The sequence below is a fragment of the Silene latifolia genome, chromosome Y (genome assembly GCF_048544455.1).
Source record: "Silene latifolia isolate original U9 population chromosome Y, ASM4854445v1, whole genome shotgun sequence".
In the NCBI taxonomy this organism is placed as follows: domain Eukaryota; kingdom Viridiplantae; phylum Streptophyta; class Magnoliopsida; order Caryophyllales; family Caryophyllaceae; genus Silene; species Silene latifolia.
In genome coordinates, this window is record NC_133538.1 from 204,059,621 (window position 1) to 204,082,566 (window position 22,946).

The 22,946-nt window shown below is 36.6% G+C and overlaps 1 protein-coding gene across 1 annotated transcript; it reads right to left on the bottom strand.

Annotated features, from left to right (window-relative positions):
* Positions 1 to 1,994: 1,994 nt before the first annotated feature.
* Positions 1,995 to 13,615, bottom strand: LOC141629882 (uncharacterized). Its single transcript, XM_074442805.1, has 7 exons — positions 13,531 to 13,615; positions 12,945 to 13,456; positions 4,255 to 4,569; positions 3,953 to 4,150; positions 3,527 to 3,844; positions 2,926 to 3,358; positions 1,995 to 2,587 (listed from the first exon to the last, which is right to left on the bottom strand). The coding sequence occupies exons 1-7, from the start codon at positions 13,613 to 13,615 to the stop codon at positions 1,995 to 1,997; spliced, it is 2,454 nt and encodes an 817-aa protein (XP_074298906.1).
* Between the last annotated feature and the right edge of the window lie 9,331 nt (positions 13,616 to 22,946).

The following is a 22,946-nucleotide window of genomic DNA, read 5'->3' on the forward strand; positions in this document are numbered from 1 at the left end:
TTTCTTTGAGTATGGTCGTATAATAGGATATGGTTATCTTTGTTAGGGTGCTTAATGGAGTCGTGCGTGGCTATAGATGGAGGTTTTTCATGCTTTGTTATGAGGTAGGGTCTCCCTACTCAGTCTACTGTTAATTGAATTGAATTTATGATTGTATTGTAAATCGTGGCTATCCGCTGATCATCGGAGTATAGTGGTCGTGGTGATGATGACGTTGTCATGTGACAGCTGCGATGTGGTGATTGAGATTGTGGTGGAGTCACTTGCGGGAGTGGCTCCACACCCTAGTTCGCCCTCCGTGGAACCCGCCACGAGAGGGGATGTGCACATTAAGGGACAGGGACTGTTAGTCGCTCGTTGAAGAGCCGGACTAGGTGGGGATGGGTGCGGTCACCCATCGGCGGCGAGGATTACCTGTTGCGATGGGTAATCTGGCAGGGCTACACCCTTCGTGTGTAGTCGGTGTTGGTACGAGGTGATAAGCGTGGGATAGCGGATGATCAGCTCTGTTTACTTTATTGTTTAACTTATATGTGATTAGTCAGTACTGACCCCGTGTTGTTTTGTGGTATCTGCGGTGATCCATTCGGGGATGGTGAGCAGTTGGTTTAGCAGGTATTGTTGGTTACTGCTGCTGGGATTGGAGGGATCGAGTCGTCACGCTGCTGGTCTAGAGATGTAGAATCACAAGTGTTGTAACTGTACTTTATTTAGAGTCTTGTATAAGCGGTATTGTGACGGATATGCTATCAATGTAATAATGTTCTTATTTTGTCTAATTTGATCTACTTCCTCGGGAAACCGAGATGGTGACACCGTCATACACTGGAATGGTCCTTGGTAAGGCGTCCTGGTGTGCGGGGGTGTTACAATTTTATGTATTAGTCGAGGTAGCAACAAGCAAGTAACTAATAGCCATAGCCGCGATCATAGTTTTTTTTTACTATTATGTGACAGACAAATGCTAAACATTTGTGCACGGAGTACGAGAAAGTAGACTAAACTACATTTCTTATCCCTTAGGACATGGGCGCGCGGTACCCCAAGATATTTTCATCGGCTTGTGTATGTCTTTGGCTTGGTGCTGTTTGAAGTTATCCCGTAAGTTAATGCAATGAATGTTCTCACTCTTAATTATCTACTGAAATGCATCTATTAAATAGTGAGCCATATGTAGACTGAAAAAAATCCAAATCCAGATACGTTTTTCATAGTTTAGAGGCCATTGCCATTTTTGCTACTGTTTTAAAAAATACCCACCGAACGGCGATGCCTTTCTGAAAAACGGTAAACATGCCGGGATTGATTGCTATACACCTGCTACTTCTTCTTACCAGCTCTACAATTTCAATTATCCTATAGAGCAAGTGACCAAAGGCATTACTGCGTAGACTACCAAGCTAAACATCCTATTTCATGCACTCTAGTTGCTACTAATTTACATAATAAAAACTCCAAGGAAACACTAAAAGACCTTTTTTTTTCACCTGAAAAGACTTCTGAATTACGTCACATTGTTCGTTCAATGTTCACAATAAAACATGCATAGAGCACATGATAATCATTGTTAACTTAGTTAATCATTATAAAATACACACATTTATTTCACATAGAGCACGTAGGATTATCTTCACGACATTTTATTAAAGAAGGATGGGCCATTGTTCATAGTGTTGGACACCACGCGCTACACAAAACTTGACGGCTGCAGTAATGTTTCTATACTTCGCCATAGTTCCCACACACCTGAAACAATAGAAAGTGGAGAGTCAGTTCTATTCGCTCGTATTTTGTTCCTACACAATTGACTGCCTAGTCCAAACAATGTACCTCAATTTAAGTCCATTATCTTTCCTCATTTTAATTTCTGTATGTTATATACATACTTAAGCGCTAGCAACCTTGTTTTCAAGTATACTTTTAAAAGATTGCGAATATAGGTCATCGGCACTAATTTGACAGATTTCCAAAAGGCAAAATGTACTTCTAACCTTTCACCACGACCTGATCCCCGCCCTTCTCAACATTTCAAAAGAGACGATATTCTTCACAGACGATGTGTCAGCGTCGTCACCTATGTGTATGTCCTGTAATACTTTGAGCTGTTGTGCCGACCTAGCACGTGAAAGAGCCACATATAATTGCCCATGCGAGAAACATGGTTTAGGTAAATAAACACCAACTCTTTCCAACCGCGTTCCATTACATAGCCCCGCTGCAGGATCGAGATTTCTCAGTAAAACTACTGGAGAGTTTTCTTTCATTACCAGTTCATGTGGGGTCATTCCAGGAGGACAGAGTGTATTCAGGAATTCAGACGGGTATACGTTACAACTGTCGTTAATGACCCTATCAAAACTCTTGTATATGTATTCTCGGCCCGGGAATTTCTCTATAAGCAATTTGTTTATTAAATCCACATCGTTGTTCCTCGGTGTTAAAATGGCCCTATCATTGAAAATGTCTGGGCTAAATGAAATATGCTTCACTTCAGGGAATACTGAATCAACCAGAAGCTCTACTGGGCATGCAGTTCCATTAGGTTTTAAGATTAGTTGAGCAGGTAAATTCACATTGGAAGATTCCACTGATTGTAACAACCCATCTCTAAGTCTGAGCAGGAAATCAGAGAAGGATCTACCCTTGCCCTTATGTTCTCAGTAAGACTAAACTTTGTAAGGTCGGACCAGATTTTTGAACTGACAATGCTAGTCTCAACCGCCTCCTATTGTGTACGGCGTGGGAGGACAGGGAGAACTTGACGGAAATCTCCGCCAAATAAAACAATTTTACCGCTGAAGAGGTTTGAGTTACTGCATACATCTTGTAGTAGCAAGTTAACGGCCTCAATGTTCTCTTTCTTTGCCATAGAAGCCTCGTCCCAAATTAAAAGAGTTGCTTATCTCAACAAACAAGCAAGACTACCTTGCTTAGAAATAGCAAATACAAGAGATTCATCAGTATCGAGCGGTAACTTGAACCTTGAATGTGTAGTCCTGTCCGTTGGCAAATTCGACGTTGTGATTCCTGACGTAGCCGTAGGCAAACATATTTTGCCCATCGCTCGAACTTTTGCATAGAGAGCACCATATAGGAAAGTCTTGCCTGTTCCGCCCGGTCCATCAATGAAAAAAGCCCCAGGTATGCTATTTTTCACATGATACATTATTGTTTTATATGCATTTTTTTGGCCCACATTTAGTTTCTTTTTAGAAGCGAGCTGTTCATGAGGAACAGGAGCATTAAGAGTATCCTCTATATCCCTAGTACTATGCAGCCCCGTCTCTTCTGCAATTTGTAGATGTTGTAGGTAAAAATCTGCAAAAGTTCTGCCCATCCCCTCTAAGAATTGTTCAATCTGCCCAACAGTCAACTGTGAGACTCTATGTTCGTCATTCCCAATTTGTTTTCTGAAATCCTCTGAAAGAGCTTCGTATTACCTTTCCCAAAAATCTTTAGGATTATTTGGGCAGCTAAAAATGAGTATCGTTGTAAACAACCGGCACAAAGCATGCGGCATTTCTACCTGCACGACCTCGTCCATACAGTGATCAGCTACATTATCCTGCTCCAGTATGCCCCTTTTAAGAGAAGCCTCTTGAAATGATGTGTATATAATGCCCTCAAATGTCAACAGGTCTTCAAAGGACGTAGGACCCCTTACATGTGCCAATAACAACTTGAGATAATACCTTTCCCCTTCTCCAGGAGCTGCATGTGCAACTCTACCAATTGCAACCCCACGGTCCCTCGCCTTCCATTCCTTGCGCTTCCCATTCCAGAGAAAGTGCTCTGGGAATTCGCTATACAAGTATCTTGGACCTTCTTTTTGTTTAGAGTTTGCCTTGAAAAATCCAGTCAACATAGTTTTTATTCTATGTTCATCCTCTACAATTCCTTGCAAGGTTTTAAATGGTTCAAAGCTAACCGTTTATCCATTAGGTGTATGTACAGGCAACGAGTGAACAGGTGGGTAAATATCGAACAAATTGAAACCAAAAATCCTCCAAGCTGCTTCCGAAGGAGAAACCCACCTACCAGATTGATACCTTTCAATCTCATCTACATACTGAGTGGTTTCCCCATCTTCCACATTGAATGAAATACGATCGTGGCCTTTGTATACGTACTTATACAGATATTTGACAACCTTTTTAGTGGAACACACCTCAAAATTAAGATGGCAGTCATACATTGTGAGAAGGTAGGGATTGTAGGTATTACAGATCTATTTTCCATCTTAACTTTCCTAACCAAGATAATCTTTCCAGTGTCTCGCCTTCCATACAGTGGGTAACAATCCGAGCCATTTGTGGTGAAGTCGCTAAACTTCTTTGGATACTCAGACTTGCACACTCTTTTACCCTTCTTTAACTGCATGCATTGGCTCTTAGGAAATTCATTTCCACATGGTCCGTGCATCATATGGCGTAAAACAGCACCTCTCAAAGGTGGGTTTTCTCGTGAAGGTATATCTGCAAAGACGTATCTGTCAAAACTCTCCGGGTTTCTTATCTTGTCATCTCCTCTGAGTATAATTAAAAAATGTGCGTGAGGGAGGCCACACTTCTGAAATTCCACAACATTTATGACGGCAGAAACTTGTGGGATTTATCTGTATGTATCCCTTTATTTTTAAGGATTATAACGAATTATAAAGTGATGAATTCTAGTCATAAAATTAAATTACATAAACAAAAGGGTAAAGAAAATTAGAAATAACCTTCGGTCCTAGCTAATTCGGCCTATGAACAATATCACAATGATATTCTCCTATCAGTTGCATCCAAGATGCTCCGAGAAATACCCCTCAAAATTGCTAGAATGAGATCCCCAATTTTATGTAAATATTAGGGTTTTTGTGTGATTTTCTGATGAGAGAAATGATGAGCAAAACTAGGTTAAAATTAGGTTCGAAAAATAATGATCTACCATCTCTTATAAAACCGAGTATAAGGTGTAATAGGGTAGATATTTTCCTTCCAAATTTTCGGCCCATATACCGAAATTAAGAGAGTTAATTTCTCTTTTTTTCGGTTATTCCAAAAATGTATAAAATGTGTAAATTGTCATCTAGTGAGGATCGAACCCATGACCTCTTGGTTTGAGTACCCTCACTATTACCACTATGACACATTCATCTTGTTGATATTAAATATAACCGTTTACATTTAATTACGAATTAACAGATTAATTCGTCCAAGCTAACATTACATACATTCAATTAAATATAACTTATTATATTCAATTTACGAATTGACAGTTAATTCGTCTCAACTCATATTATTTAATCTTCATTAAATAATTGTCTCATCAACACATTGACTAACTGTTTAGTCATATAAGGCATCAATGTGATTATATTTCTATAACCACATCTCTCAAACACATCCTATAGGTGTGACCTTTAGGGACCAGTTGATCACCGCCATCTGTATGATAATAACGTCAAACTTTCTAGCAAGCCAACCGTTATTAGGTAATCGTTAATCAACTGATTAAAATACGAAGTATACCCTTGTGAACCTGTAAGAGATTTACAAATGTTATCACACTAATTTGTGGAGGACACAAGCTCCAAAAAACTCCCACTTGTCCTCACAAGTGTATGTGCGATAACCGATTCTCATATCCTAAAATTTCTCCCACTCAATGTAAAACAATTTGCAAATCCGTATTCACAAAGGTCGTATTTTACAAGCGATCATTATCAAGAGTGGTTTCCAAGACTAGAGAGTAACTTAAGCGATAAACGAATGAACATTCGAGCATGGCCATGAATTTCAGTTACAACTCCTCGAGTGGCCCTGAGAAATAACTATACCTGATAAGGTTTGGATATTTTCCTCAACTCGAATCCTTCAGATGTAAGCACAGTATGAAATGACCCAGAAAAAATCTACTTAGCCTCCAGTTACGGGAGACCGTGAGAAAGAAACCAAAGTCACCCAAAAACTGCCTTAATCTCAAGAGACAGTCGATAGTCAAAAGAATCGACTCTAGGAACACAATGGATGTCCTATCCACGACCTGGCACCGAATGTTTTAAACATTTAGGACTCCATTACGTTGTCACAAAAAGTTGTCCTACGAGGTATCGTTATAATCTCGCATCTGTGATCGATCAGTCAACCGCTTGACTTATGGCTCGTTGAACCCACCATCAATCGACTGCACAATATAATAGCCGGAGTTATCAGCTCACATTGGCGATTACGGACCAAAACAAATATAATGTAATTCAGTTCACTTTGTGGCGTTCAATGTTGTCAGTACAATCCACATGAAAAACAAAATATTATATATAAAACGATGAAGTCATAGTATATGAAAAAGATAATGTATCAAGTCCATAATCAACTACTACAACTCAGGAACACATTTAATTCCCATGGAAATAATGTGCCCTACATGATTATCATAATTCAACGATTCAGTAGTAGAATCTGCTACAACACTGTCGGAACTCTTCCGGTGACCGCAAAGACACCATTAAGAGTGAAGACGAACCCGGATTGAGATTTTGAATCATCTCGATCCGTTTGGAAGCTAGTATCTGCGTAACCGGTTGCGCATAGCTTAGTATCTCCTCCATAAGTCAATACCCAATCCTTAGTCCTCCGTAGGTACCTGGATTCTTTTGGTACTGACTCGTCATACTCAATGCATATGCCACGTCTAGACGTGTGCATATCATGGCTTACATGATTGATCCTATAGCCGATGCATAAGGAACTCGACTCATCCGTTCGTTCAACCCCGGGCGTCGTGGGTGATGAAACTTGCTCAACCGCATCCCGGACGTCATTGGAAGGTTCCCCTTCTTGGAGTTGGTCGTCTTTGAACCTCTCAAGAATCTTATCCAAATAAGACTCGACTAAGTGATAACGTCCGTCGTGATCTATCTCGGTAGATACGGATTCCCAAAATGCGTTGTGCCTCACCCGGATCTTACATCTGGAAATGATTCTTCAACCATCCTTTAACCGAAGATAGGAGAGGAATGTCATTCCCAATCAAGAGTATGTCATCGACATACAATATCAAGAATACAATCTTGCTCCCACTCGACTTGATGTATAAGCACGGTTCCTCGACCGATCGAGTGAAACCATACTCTTTTATCACCTGGTCGAAACGATGATTCCAACTCCGAGAAGCTTGCTTAAGTCCATAAATGGAACGCTTAAGCTTGAATACTTTCTTAGGATGTTCAGGATCTATGAAACCTTCGGGTTGCACTATGTACAACTCTTCCTCCAAATAACCGTTTAAAAAGGCAGTTTTCACATCCATTTGCCAAATTTCATAATCATGAAAAGCGACAATCGCTAAGATTATCCAAATGGAACGTAGCATGACTACAGGTGCAAAAATCTCATCATAATGCAATCCGTGCACTTGAGTGAAACCTTTTGCCACAAGTCGTGCCTTATAGGTATCTGGTTGCGCGTCTATAGAACGCTTTATTTTGTAAAGCCATTTGCACTGTAGAGGTTTTACCTTATTAGGTAAATCAACTAGATCCCATACGTCATTCTCATACATGGAGTCCATCTCGGATTGCATGGCTTCGAGCCATAGCTTTGAGTCGGAACAGGTCATAGCACCTTTATAGGTAGCGGGTTCATTACTCTCTAGGAGTAAAACGTCATTCTCCTCGACCATACCAATGTATCTGTCCGGAGGATGAGAGACTCTACCCGACCTCCTAGGTTCCTCAGGAATATTAACCGTATCATCAGTTGGAGGAACAACTTCCTCCATCCGTTCCTTGGTTGTTGGTTCTGGAATCTCCGATAGCTCGAAGGTTCTATTACTCGTCTTGTTCTCGAGAAATTCTTTCTCTAAGAACGTCGCACTAGCCGCAACAAAAACTCGATGTTCGGTAGGCGAATAGAAGTATTGACCAAATGTTCCTTTTGGATAACCTATAAAGTATGTCTTAACCGATCGCGGGCCAAGCTTAACCTCGTGTCTCCACTTGACATAAGCCTCGCAGCCCCAAACCCGAATAAAGGACAAGTTAGGGACCGTTCCCTTCTACATTTCATATGAAGTCTTGTCGACAGCTTTAGTCGGACTTCGGTTAAGTATAAGAGCAGCTGAGAAAAGAGAAAAACCCCATAATGATTCAGGCACTACCGTGTGACTCATCATGGATCGAACCATATCAAGTAAGGTTCGATTTCTCTGTTCGGACACACCATTTAATTGAGGTGTTCCAGGTGGAGTTAACTGCAAAACGATTCCACAGTCTTTAAGGTGTTGATCAAACTCATTTGAAAGATATTCGCCACCCCGATCTGAACGGAGTGCTTTAACCTTTCTACCCAGTTGGTTTTCAACCCTGTTCTGGTATTCCTTGAATTTCTCAAAGGACTCACTTTTATGCTTCATTAAGTAGACATGTCCGTATCTACTCAAATCGTCCGTGAAAGTGATAAAATATCTATAGCCATCTCTAGCGGTAATTGACATAGGTCCACAAAATCAGTATGTATGAGTCCTAATAGGTCACTAGCGCGCATTCCTACACCTTTGAAGGAAATTCGAGTCATCTTACCAATGACACATGATTCACACGTGCCATATGTAGAAAAAAATCGAATGCAGGAATAGTCCCATTATCGACGAGTTTCTTCACGCGTTTCTCATTTATGTGTCCCATTCGACAATGCCATAGATAGGTTTGATCTTTGTCACCAACCTTTAATTTCTTATTATTCACGTGTAATACTTCCGTGGTTTGATCTAAAAATGTAAATTCCATTCATGGAAACTGCTTTGCCATAAATCATTTCATTAAAAAGAAAATACAGGTATTATCCTTTATTGAAAATGCAAAACCGTCTATATCGAGTACGGAAATAGAAATAATGTTCTTAGATAAACTGGGTACATAGTAACAGTTATATAAAATAACTCAAAACCACTAGGGAGTTGGATTACATATGTTCCCTTCGAGACTGCAGCAACTCGTGCTCCATTCCCGACTCGCAGGTCCACATCACCCTTTTCGAGAGGTATGATGTTCTTTAGGTCCTGTAAATTATTACACAGATGAGAACCACAACCAGTATCAAGTACCCAAGTTCCGAAACTTGGATGGTTAATCTCAATCATATGAATATAAGATGACATACCAACAGGAATGACGCGGCCTGCTTTGATGTCCTCACGGTATACGGGACAATTCCTCCTCCAATATCCAGTCTTGTGACAATGGTGGCACTCAATGTCACCGCCCTTGCTCTTTGCCTTGCCCTGTGAGCAACTAGTCTCACCGGGCCCACTCTTACCGTTTCCTGGCTTCTTAAACTTTGGCTCACCTACAGCTAGGTCGCCATGAGTCTTGCCCTTACCTTTACCCTTGTTGAAAACGTGAGAATATCCTGCTTCACACTCCCACTCAATTTCATATCCTTCTCGGTCTGTACGAGAAGGGAGTGTAGCTCATGAGGATTTTTTTTCAAGTCATTCATGTAGTAGTTCGCCCTGAAAAGGGCAAAACCATCGTGAAGAGAATGAAGCATTCGGTCTATGACAATGCTCTCACTGATTTTACAATCAAGTGCCTCCAGCTTCTCGACATTCTCAATCATGTGAAGAATGTGTGGGCTAACCGGTTGGCCCTTCTGGAGTTTTGCATCAAAGAAGCGACAGGTATGCTCATAAGTAACGATTCTCGGTGCCTTTGAGAACTCGTTAGTGAGCGTGGTTAAAATCTTGTTTGCACCCTGAGCAATGAAGCGTCTCTACAAATTGGTTTCCATTGCAAATATGAGTACGTTCTTTATCGCACCCACTTCCATAACGAAGTCACTATAAGCAAGTGACTCGTTGACTCCTGCATTGGGGCCTGGGTTGACCGGTATTGGCTCAGTTAAGTACTTGAGCTTACCGTCAGCAATGGCAGCATTCCGTAGTGCTGCCTCCCAGTCCGCAAAGTTGGACCCGTCATTTCTCAGACGTGTGAACTGATTCATGTTGTCCATAAAAACTTTCAGCCAGGACGCGCGATCAAGTGTGGCACTTGGCATTGGGATTTCGTTATTTCCAGCCATTTGTTGTAACAGTAAAATTAACGTGTTCTACACCGCGAAAAGAAAATTGAATAATAATAAGCATGCGCATCGTTTATATTTTTAAGTCTAATGAACTACTGTCATAATGCGAAGACTCAAAAACATTTATACAATTGACCTCCCTCAAGAATTATATAAATGATCCCAAGACTCAATTCTCTGTAAATTGATAAGCTAACCTTTTAGCTAATTCTACCGTTAGAATTCTTGGTCGATAAATTTCTGTAAATTCTATCTTTAGTCCATCATAATCACGAGAAACTCTTCGGACTATAATGTTGAGATAAACTAAGTCAACACAAACTACTTACCCAACGTAGAAGGGGTCATATTATGCCTACCGACGAAGAAGGGATTCATAGTTGTTTGCCCTTATAAAGACTAATCTCAATTTCCGTTTTAGAGGAAGATCCCATCAACTTTATTTCACTTCATTTTAAGTGAACTAATATCTAGCATGCGAGAATGAATAAACTAAGGTGATGGCTTAAAGACTGTGACATCTGCATGTCTATGAAAACTAACATACAACCTATATGAATCAATTTTCATGCATTTTAATAGTAGGTGGTTTGGTTTTAGGCGGAAAATGATGCATTAACTAGCATGTGAATGAAAAGTAATAAGAATGAAAACGTAAAAACAATAAAAAGTCCTAGTGTGGCCTATCCTATCAAAATGAACATTAAATACAAGTTTGGAATCCATCCTTGGACCCGAGAAGCTTGTCTTGATGTTCCATCTTGATCCATGTAGCGGGAGTGAGCTCCAATCTCCATCTTTAGTCTTCTTTGAAAATTACAATAAATAAAATTACATAATAAACCTATTTATTACATTCTAATTTCAAAACCCAAAACTAAAGAAAAAATAAAGGAGATTCGAGATCTCATAATTACATAAAAAATTATGTTTCCTTCATTACGAAAACATAATTTGACTAAGGCCACACTAAGTATTACAAATTACAACTGATTGCAAAAATACGTAAATTAAATTCATTCAATCGATTCATTCAACTAAAATAAAAATGCATCAACTAAAAATAAATTAAACATACATGACACAATTCCTTAATTATGTTGATTTATTTTATCCAAACCACCTATTTAAATCAAATTAAGTGACAATTCCTCAATTAATCACATTAATTTCAATCTTAATTCATATTAAACTTGTAATATGAATTTAATCCATCAATATTTTAAAATGCTTTAAAATAATTAGGTATCTTTTAATTATGAACCGCTTCATAATAATTAATTGGCCCAAAAAAAATCTTTAAAATTAGCTCGGTAAAACCGAAACAACTCAAAAATAATCTCTCTCGGTTTTACAGCTAAAACCAATTTTTTTTTTTTTATAAACTGTCCAGCCGTGAAGTGAAGAATAAAGAAAAAAAAAAAAACAGCCCAATTTTTATTTTTATTTTTCATTTTTGCGTAAAAAAACAACAACACAAAAACAGCCGTTTTGTTTTCTTTTTAAACTCGGCTTTATCCGTAAAAACCGAAACACAATTTTTTTTTTTTTATGAATGCTACGGTGAATAGAAGAATCAAACGTGAATAGTAACGGGAAAAAAATTCTTACTTTTCTCGGATGCTTTTCAAATCGGCATAAACAAAAACAGCCGCAAAAAACTTTAATCGGTTTTTCAGGAGAAACCGAAAGAAAGAAAAAAACAGTTTTTTTTTTTTTTTTAAATAATGTTCATCCGTGAACAGTACGGAAAAAAAAATTCCACGACTCAAAAAATTCCAGCCGATTATATTTTTTCGCAAACCCTAATTATTGTTTACAAACAATTTTATGAAAATCATCAAAATTAAAATTCGTGGCCTTGGCTCTGATACCACTTGTGGGATTTATCTGTATGCATCCCTTTATTTTTAAGGATTATAACGAATTATAAAGTGATGAATGCTAGTCATAAAATTAAATTACATAAACAAAAAGGTAAAGAGAATTAGAAATAACCTTCGGTCCTAGCAAATTCGGCCTATGAACAATATCACAATGATATTCTCCTATCAGTTGCACCCAAGATGCTCCGAGAAATACCCCTTAAAATTGCTAGAATGAGATCCCCAATTTTCTGTAAATATTAGGGTTTTTGTGTGATTTTCTGATGAGAGAAATGATGAGCAAAACTAGGTTAAAATTAGGTTCGAAAAATAATGATCTACCATCCCTTATAAAACCGAGTATAAGGTGTAATAGGGTAGATATTTTCCTTCCAAATTTTCGGCCCATATACCGAAATTAAGAGAGTTAATTTCTCTTTTTTTCGGTTATTCCAAAAATGTATAAAATGTGTAAATTGTCATCTAGTGAGGATCGAACCCATGACCTCTTGGTTTGAGTACCCTCACTATTACCACTATGACACATTCATCTTGTTGATATTAAATATAACCGTTTACATTTAATTACGAATTAACAGATTAATTCGTCCAAGCTAACATTACATACATTTAATTAAATATAACTTATTATATTCAATTTACGAATTGACAGTTAATTCGTCTCAACTAATATTATTTAATGTTCATTAAATAATTGTCTCATCAACACATTGACTAACTGTTTAGTCATATAAGGCATCAATGTGATTATATTTCTATAACCACATCTCTCAAACACATCCTATAGGTGTGACCTTTAGGGACCAGTTGATCACCGCCATCTGTATGATAATAACGTCAAACTTTCTAGCAAGCCAACCGTTATTAGGTAATTGTTAATCAACTGATTAAAATATGAAGTATACCCTTGTGAACCTGTAAGAAATTTACAAATGTTATCACACTAATTTGTGGAGGACACAAGCTCCAACACAACTTCCCCAAATACCTTTCTCTCCATTATTTCTTTTCTTAACGCTGTCAATTTAGCATGGAATATCCGCGCAACTAAGTCTGGTCTATTATGTGCCTGCTCCCCAGGCGCCAGTTCTGTTTTGATTTCAATCCAGTTAGGATTGCATGTCATTGTCAGGAATATGTCAGGTTTGCCGTATTTTTGAACGAGAGCCATTGCATTTAAGTAACGACGTCTCATGTCACGCGGCCCTCCAAGAAAAGATGGTGGTAGTATCACCCTTCTCCCGACATTTGACGTGCTATTTTCCCCAAGCTCTAGGGTGTCCAAGATCCCTTGGTACAGATCAGCACGAATAGTATCTTGGTTTAATCGTATAAAGTCAAGGCGCGTGTTTTCAATTTTGACGTACATATCCACAATGAATTGCTGGAACAACCTTCCTCCTCGAAGAAGCAAGTTACCAGGTTGAATTTCTAACTTATATGCAGAATATTCTCTGCATGATATATGTTTGTCAGCTTTGGTGTGTCTCCTAGCAGCATCTGGTAATAGAAATCTGAACGTTAGAACTTAAATGGTACGCAAGACGACGATATTGGGAATTTAAGAGACTTACTGGTAACTTCAGCTTCTATTAAACTTTCAGGTTCTTCATTTACAGTTGTTGATAAAGGGAACAATGAACTGGTTGAAGCACCCATAGTTGAGGTGGAAACCTTCTTCAAACCCTGGTGCCACCCGCTTTCCCCCTTCGGCAGTAGTAGTGGATACTACAGCGGGTCATAGCATCCGTAAAAATGTTTAATCTGGTGTGTTGTTTCAGCTCTCCCATAGGCAACGATGTGTGGGCCCTCATTTTCTTGCAACATTGTATTGTCGAGCCACACTGCGGCCACCTCATTCGACGTGTGAGCATTATACACACGTTGGTCTAGGCTAGTATGAGTGTTTAGCATTATCCTTGTATCTTGTGTGACCTCAATTTCTCGGAGAGATCTAAAGAATCTACCATATGGATTATCATCCATGAGGCTCATAAGCAAAGTAATTATCTCCTCTTGTAGGTGCGGGAACAACCCTAAACGATTGTTCTTCTCATGTTGTGCATCGTAGAAGTACAACTGCAAATACTTAGGTATGCTGTTCATAGGTATAAGATCGGAAAGTTTATGGTATACTTGACCATGAGCTATAAAAACATATATCCCTTTCTGCTTCTTTGCATCAAAACTCCCACCCAGAGATGTGAACGCAAAAAGGTTATTGTATAGGCGTGAATATGTCTGGAAATGCACGGCCTGTGCATTTCTAGCAGTAAAAAGCTGCACAAGTTCATCTGGATATTCATTAGATGCAAGTTGAACTTCACCATCACAGCAACACAGTCCTTTAGTTTCATACTCAAATTTCTTGGCACCGTATTTCCGACATAAAGTGGGCTTCTTCAATTGGCGTGCTTCTGTTGGCATAGGTTTACCGCCCAATGCATCTGGTATACCTACGATACATGTAAGAGGTTCAGTTTCAATGCTACCATGCTATAGATCAATTCATAAACAGAATAATAAGCGTAATAGTAGATATACGTTGTTTCCTAGTGCGTGGTCGCTTGGTAGGAGGGTGGGACTGTTGTAATGCTGTATTATCTCCAATCACCACTTGGCGCCTAGACTTGTATGGTGTTTTGGAATGTGTTTGTGGCGGACTTTGAACCTGGCACGAAGTAACACTCGTAGCAGCTCCTTTGTTACTTTCTTCTCCGCGCCTCGACTTGTACGACCGTTTGGCAGGAGTTTGTGGCAGACTTTGAACCTGGCACGAAGTAACACTCGTAGGAGCTGCTTTGTTACTTCCTTCACCGCCCCTAACTATTTGACGTTTAAAAAAAATTAATGTCAGCACTCTGTTTTCTATAAATTGTATATGTCTCGCACAATGAAACTTAGCTCCCTTTTCTGCTTATCCCATTGCTTGTATGGCTCGAATTGATTTGTGGAGGTGCGATAATTGGGGTTATTCTGTCTTGGCTTTTCCATGATTTGGAGATAAGAGATTGTCTGTCCAAGCAATGAGGCACATAGTTTTCAGCTTTATTTGGTAATTTCAATTTCTCATAACTGCATGTATTACGCAAGCATGGCATAATCCACTAACCTGAGCTTTCAGGAGCATACATCTGTGCAACCCCGGGTTGCGAATGAAATATTCCGTTTTTGCTTTCTTATAGTCAGCTAGGCACCGACTTACACACCAACTCTACTGAACTTTACTGAAATCAGGCAACCTCTGCATAACATAAGGCTGCTAAACCGTGGCACCTGTAAAGAAAAAAAAAGTGTGCGTAAATATATAGAGTTTCCTTCATAGACAACCATCGCCCTTGCCAGCCGACTAATGTATATTTTCAGCCCCTCCTTTTTACAGCGGTCGGCTGTGTTAACTTCTGATTTGTTATAGGCTTACCGTCCTTAAAACCATCCTAAGGCTTCTACATAGCCTTCATTCTCAAGCATTTCCTCGGAAACAATTAAATTTCGGAACAATAAAATGCCAATGCCAATTCATAATAAGACCATATACTAAGAACTCCAAAATTTCTACGAAAGCAATAGTAGGCAAGGGGACTAAACTACCTAATCACTTTCTCTAAAATAGATTAATCTTCCTCTTATCATAAAAACGATTGTTAAACCGTGGCACATGTAAACGAGCTTTCTAGTCGGAAGGCTAAACCATCTAAGAACTATTAGAATGGCCGCTTCAATAAAGTGCAATGGAACTTTGAAGCATCAATAAAAAAAACCTTTGTGGACCTGTATCCTTATAATAAAAAAAATCACTTAACTCATCAGCCTAGCAAACTCATGAATAGGGCCAAGATGTCCAGCATCCACTCAAGATAACCGACTAACCGTACCCCAAACAAATCTCAATCACACAAACATAAAATGAAAGATATATACAAAATAAAAGACGAGAAATCAGGCTTTCAAAATAACACTACCTTAAAGTCAGAGTAACGTTAAGTTAAGATTGCAGCTCCATAATATTTTATAATTCATTCCAACCTTTACTTAGTGGTTTTAAAATTCTTTATAATGTATATTATAAATAATTTTTTGTGATTTCGTTAAAAAATAAAATAAAAACAATACTCCCAAGTCTTGTGCCATTATTAAACGGTCGCACAAGTCTCACAACATAACAAATTAGGTGATTTGTTTTATCTCGGTAAAAAGATGAATTAAGAAACATTTGTATATGATACTAATATTTTAATCATATTTGTAACTTAGTTTTTATTCTTTTTTTTTTCAATCATTCGTTTACGTTTTTTTAAGGGTAATTCAAGCGAAACAGAGGAAGTAATACCAATTTCCTTACTTTAGCTCGTCATTCGTCCTTCTTATGCCTCTATAAATACAAGTATTTTTCTTTCGGAATACTCTTTTAATTAAACCAATTTCATGCACAAAACTTCTGACAAACGAGTTGCAGGGGATTTAAAAAAAACAGTAGATGTTACAAGAGAACCTGAGTATAGGCACCAAATCACATTGTAAATAATCTCACAGATTTGGTTACTACACATAGTTTTGTCAGTCATGCGCACATAAATTAATGAGGAGTACTATATATAAACAGATTGCACCACATCGAACCTGATTTGCATCTCATACATTGTTTTGCTTGTAAATTTTGGTATCAAGTACTTGTTTCCCGCACATTGCACATACACCTGCAAAATTACAAAGCACATAACATTTACATTTGTACCTCTCAAATATCAGGATGTCAATTAATTGGTTTCGGTTTGGATTCTGAATGAATGCAAAATCTAGGAGAGTTCTAATGGGATCACCAATCCAAGTTCCAAACCAATTCAAATCCTAAAGTTCACAGCCAGATCCATAATACCCGTTCTTTTTTATAATCCAAACCCAAACTCGATCCAAAATTGACATATTTGACCTTTAAACATATATTTTATCCAGTGAAACATACAATGTTAAGAAATGTGTATATTATCAGATTAAGTTCATCTTAATGACAGTTTTGGGTTTTCAAATACTGCTTCAGAACAGGATTTTCACTCATTAGGCGCGGACTGAAATTTTTCCTACGTACTGAAATGTTTTTTTGGTTCGTGTCAGTCTCTATTAACATCCCTGCAGATATCCTAAGTCATCCTGCACCAATTGCAAATTTCATCCACAAATGTTAGTTATTTCAACACCCAAATCTCTAAACAATTGATTTTCAAGTTCAAACAACCCACAACTTAGTTCCCTTAAAATGGAACCTTAAAATACCTGTCTCGCTTAAGACAAATATGACCGTCTGAAGAGAGACCGACACAACTGTGCCTACTTATATTATAAGTTTATAATAAAAGTATCAGGATTATTTAGATGGTCATAGTAATCTCAAATACCAGTTCGTCTGCCCACACTAAAATAGACCATTCGGAACAGCTTAAGCTTGGGTAGACATTAGCATACCTCTGGATTGCTTTCAAGGAGAATCGCAAGTAAAAAACTTTGGTAGACTGCCTATTTTCTCAACCTATTGTCAAGCTTAATAGTCCATACGTTCTGACTTAGTTTTCCTACATGCCAAAACACGATCATCCAACTACCTTAAATTTAGAGGAACATTAAGTTGAGATTGCAGCTCCATAATTCATTCCTACTTTGATAAAACATACGCTGAATTCAGATAAGCAATAGAGCTCAATGGTCCGGACAGCAAAAAAAAGATGATAATTGAGTGAGAAGCTAAGAGGGGGAAAGCAGAAGGTGAAGGTATGGTGTGTGTGAAAAGTAATAAAGATAAAAACAGTGATTTTTTTTTGTGGTACAAGATAGAAAGAGTGATAGAGAGGAATTTGAGAGAGAATGTAGCGAAGAGAGAGGAAAGAGAATGGAAGGAAAGAGGGATGTGAAGGGAATACTGGTGTTGCAAACTCAAAAGTGAAATAACAAAAACGATTCGTTTTAGACTATTCATTTGAACAGTTACCAGGGTTATTCACTTTTTAGTAAGGTGTAAAGAGTAATAAAGATAAAAACAATGAGTTTTTTTTTTGTGGTACAAGATAGAAAGAGTGATAAAGAGGAATTTGAGGGAGAAAGTAGCGAAGAGAGGGGAAAGAGAAAATGGAAGGAAAGAGGGATGTGAGGGGAATACTGGTGTAGCAAACTCAAAAGTGAAATAACAAAAACGATTCATTTTAGACTGTTCATTTGAACAAGTACCAGAGTTATTCACTTTTTAGTAAGGTGTAAAGATACATTTATGGAGAGGAAAAAAAAGGAATATACACTTCACGGGAATCAAACCCGGGACCATAGGTGAGAAAACAAAGCCTTTACAACTGAATCACATGTTGTTTGTTGTATATTTGATGCGCTAATATATATTTATCAACTATTCAGTAGTATTTGGGGTAGCAAAAATAAATCCGCTTAACCAATTTTTTTTCACGTTTGGGGTAGCGGACGCCACCCCTTGCTACCAGGTGGATCCGCCCCCGCCTATAATAATAATGGAAAAACTAATTACATAATCTTACTATGTTACTTGTTGTTTCACAACTGAAATGATGACTACTGACAAAAATTCTATGCTAAAAGCTCTAATAGTTTACTGATGATTAACTAAACCACAACTTTTGTTTATCAATAATTTAAACATAATAGAACTTATTTTATCAACTATAGAATATATTTATACAGATGATCCTAATGGGAACCCCGTGCATCGCACGAGCTTTTCAACTAGTACATATATATAAAGCAGAAACTTTTCGAGCGATACTAGTACCATTGCACTCTGTTTCCGCGCCTAAGCAGCCCAAAACCGAGTCGGGTTAAGACGACATTTAAGACAAGAACAAGCTGAAATTTACACAACTAAATTACTGGGTTCATACGAAATTAACGCGGAAATACCATAAAGAATGGAACTTTACCGCAACTGAACATCCAACACACGAAATTAGCACACAAAACGATATATTAACACGTAATTTCGACATTTGTCAAGTAACCTATCACCGTTACCTTTTGCTCTCCTAAACGTCCAAGGAATCGCCCAAGGATGACTCGAAACCCAAAAAAGGAAGAAATTAGCCCAAAATTCGCATCCTTTGAGACAGCCGAATTAAAACAGGACGAAAGCTTGGCTCTTTCTTTCATATAAAGAAGGAGGACGAGAAGATGAAGCCATTGGTGCAAAAATCGAAGGAAAAGGTTGAGAAACGGAGGTCGAAGGTCAGATGTTTTAATGGAGGTATTGTATACAGTATGTCGATGCTTGTTGTTGTTGTTTGCAAATAGAAAGAGGAGATGGGAGGGGACGGTGAGTATGAGAGATAGAGTGAATGGAATATTAGGTTAGTGGGTGGTAATAAAGGTAGGTAGATATGTGTTGTCCATTTCTTGTTGGTCCGGATTTAGCTCAGAAACAAAGTTGAAATGTGACGGTCTTATGCTAGACGGAAATACGTCTTAAACCTACTATAATTTAAGACGGAACTTTATTATTATTATTATTATTATTATTATTATTATTATTATTATTATTATTATTATTATTATTATTATTATTATTATTATTATTATTATTATTATTATTATTATTATTATTATTATTATTATTATTATTATTATTATTATTATTATTATTATTATTATTATTATTATTATTATTATTATTATTATTATTATTATTATTATTATTATTATTATTATTATTATTATTATTATTATTATTATTATTATTATTATTATTATTATTATTTATTTATTTATTTTTTATTGAAGGATGCGCGCAACTTTCATTAAAAGAAAAATAAAAGTTTACATGAAATTGGTGGGGAGCCGAGAGACAATCTGGGCTCCCACACTCTTAGCAATAGCAAAGCTAAGTCTAGTAAAAATGTAAGCGACCACCCGAGCCCCCGCATCCTGAGATACCGAGAATTTCTGGATCCGCTTGAGCAAGGCAACAACATCCGAACCCAGCTCCCCAAGTGAAGAGAAAGAGAAAGGAAGGAAACCATAACCCGCTACCGCGCACAAATCCCCATACTTAGCACACTTTCGCTGAGCAGCATCAGCGACAACCCGACCAGGCACAAAATCCATCATCCTAGTCTGAGTCAAAGGAGAAGAACAGACTTGTTGTTATTATTATTATTATTATTATTATTATTATTATTATTATTATTATTATTATTATTATTATTATTATTATTATTATTATTGTTATTATTGTTATTATTGTTATTATTGTTATTATTGTTATTATTGTTATTATTGTTATTGTTGTTATTGTTATTGTTATTGTTATTGTTATTGTTATTGTTATTGTTATTGTTATTGTTATTGTTATTGTTATTGTTCTTGTTATTGTTCTTGTTCTTGTTATTGTTCTTGTTGTTATTGTTATTATTATTATTATTATTATTATTATTATTATTATTATTATTATTATTATTATTATTATTATTATTATTATTATTATTATTATTATTATTATTATTATTATTATTATTATTATTATTATTATTATTACTATTATTGTTATCATTATTATTACAGTCCGACTAAATTCCGTATTTTTTTATATAAATTAAGCTTTAAAATTATAACTTTAATAAAAATTATGTTTAAAACAAAATTTATTAAATTAAATAATTTAAAAATATAAAATAAAGTAATTAAATGGTTAAATAAATCATAAATGTCAAAATAAGAAATTTGCGGGGTGTTACAATCACCCCACCTTTTAAAAAGTTTCATCCTAGAAACTTGAAAATAGAAATGAAAGGTTATAAAGATAAAGCCGGACTTTTTGAAATCGGTAACTAAAACATTAAAAGGTTATTTATTGTAAGAATTAAAATTTCCTTCAAAAGTTTCAAGTAAAATTTTCAACAGTACCAGATCCTCGTCAAAGGGACGTAGGTGTTTTCGTTGCGCATTCAAGAACATCAACATTGACACTAAAACTTGGGAGAGACGGTCATTCAATAAGTTATTAAGAGACCAGTCTTCCGTACCCTTTTATTTGTAAATTGAAGGATTAAAAATAACAAATAGGTAACTTATTTCTTACACGCTACTCTATCTACCAAATACTTATAAGAAATTAAGATAAATGAAATTTTGGTCAAATAAGCTTAAACTTATTTCATAGAAACAAAGCCTAAATATGAGATTTTTCATAATCTCCCGACCTTCCTCATATCAAATTAATTTCTTATTTATATGCCCATGTTTACTTGCTTTTGAGCCTATTGTTAGGAGTTAATCTCAAGTTCCTTTTAATTTTATAAACTTGATTGTTAGAATAAATAACTATTGGTTTAGAATAAATATTAGCAATTAGACATTATAGCACAAATTACAAATATACTCTATAATAGTCATGAGGAACAGAATAATAAGCGATTGGTTCAAAATAAACGTGAGCTTTTCACATAAGAATAAAAATTGTTAGCTCTGCAATAGGAAGAAGCAAATTTGATAAAAAGGAAAATTCTATCACAAGTAAGTGTCCAATTATGTCGCATTTGTCTTGGATGCAACGAATATAAATAAAGTTTTAGCTTAAAACTGAATTTTAAATCATGCCAACTATGAGTGTTAGACATGGGTAAAAATATTATGAAAATTATTTGAGAAACCTATAAAATAAACAAATATAAAACTATTTTAAGATCTCCACAAGTTGAGTGAGTTATAGTTTTGAATTTTTTTTACCCGCAACAAGTGAGAAGACCTACAACCGTCACGTCTCCTCCCCTGTATGACATCCTTGCTTTTAGCAGTCGTTTTTTGCCTTCGTTATGCGAGACTTGGTAGAGTACGTTAGTAGGGTTAGACTTAAGGAGCAAAATTCATTATCTTTTCGGATTTTCACATTAATTTTACTTCACCCTCTTCGCAATGATCTTTTGTATTGCTTTTAAACAGTCGTCAATGCGTTAGTTTGACCATGATTTTCGACATATTAATGGTCAAAGTTATACAAATTTGGGCCGCTAAGAAGCAAAATGAAATATGTTTAAGAAGGGAAGGGAGTATACATGATACATTTTTTTTAATATAATCATAATGGTAAGCTCTACCACAATACCAAGTGTGGCATATCAGTTATGTTGTTGAGGAACATGAACTCCGTAAGAGGATTATGAAACAGGACCTGTCATAGTATCAATCGCTTTGGAAATATCATAGTAGAAGTGAAGATAATTACGAGTTCCAAAGTCGGAAAAAGGTATAGAAGCCGAGGATAAAGATTCCTTTCATTCGTAAGCGGAGTCAGTCACTTAATAATGTCTAAATTTATCCACCAAAACTACTTTTTAGTAATGGCCAGCTTTACGTAAAAGCGTCAAGATCAATGTTATCCGAGGGATTAATAAAGGTTCTCATCGATAATAAAGACCAAATGTATCAACGCCACACAAAGGACATTGTTTACAAAGAAGTTTTCACAAATTTACCAAATTACGTGTCGTATTATATATTTTGCATGAAAGTTTAAGGACAAGTATTCTTAACTGTAAATAGTCAAAGACTATTTTGGTTAAAAACCGAAGGTGCGTGAGACAATAATAGCGATAACTCTATGGTCCAACTATAGTTCTGAATGTTATACAACTGATATAGATAATAACAAATGCCACAACGCTTTCGTTGTGTTTTTTCTATAAAACTGATAATTAAGCAAACCTCATCTAAAGCAACCCCCCAAATTTTGTTTGCCCCCATTTTCAGCAGGGTTTTAATTTTTATTAAATATAATAGTTTTATATTACCAGACCATGGTAACGTAAACTAACATTTTCAGCGATGCCCTAAAATACTAATTTGGTAACCCAACGATTTTGATGATATCATAAACTACTAGATAATGTTATTGTCACATATGATACTACTAGGTGCCCTTGGCATTTTATGTTAAAGAATCACATATATTTTTGATTGATTGTTGTTTAGACTACTAATTATATTAGAA

Excerpts from the sequence above, each read along its gene's own strand:
- LOC141629882 (XM_074442805.1), bottom strand. The coding sequence starts at position 13,615 with ATGGGTGCTTCAACCAGTTCATTGTTCCCTTTATCAACAACTGTAAAT. Across the intron at positions 3,359-3,526 it reads GTATGGACGAGGTCGTGCAG|ATTGAACAATTCTTAGAGGG; the intron begins GTAGAAATGCCG and ends ACTGTTGGGCAG. Across the intron at positions 2,588-2,925 it reads ATTTGCTATTTCTAAGCAAG|TGGAATCTTCCAATGTGAAT; the intron begins GTAGTCTTGCTT and ends TGTTACAATCAG.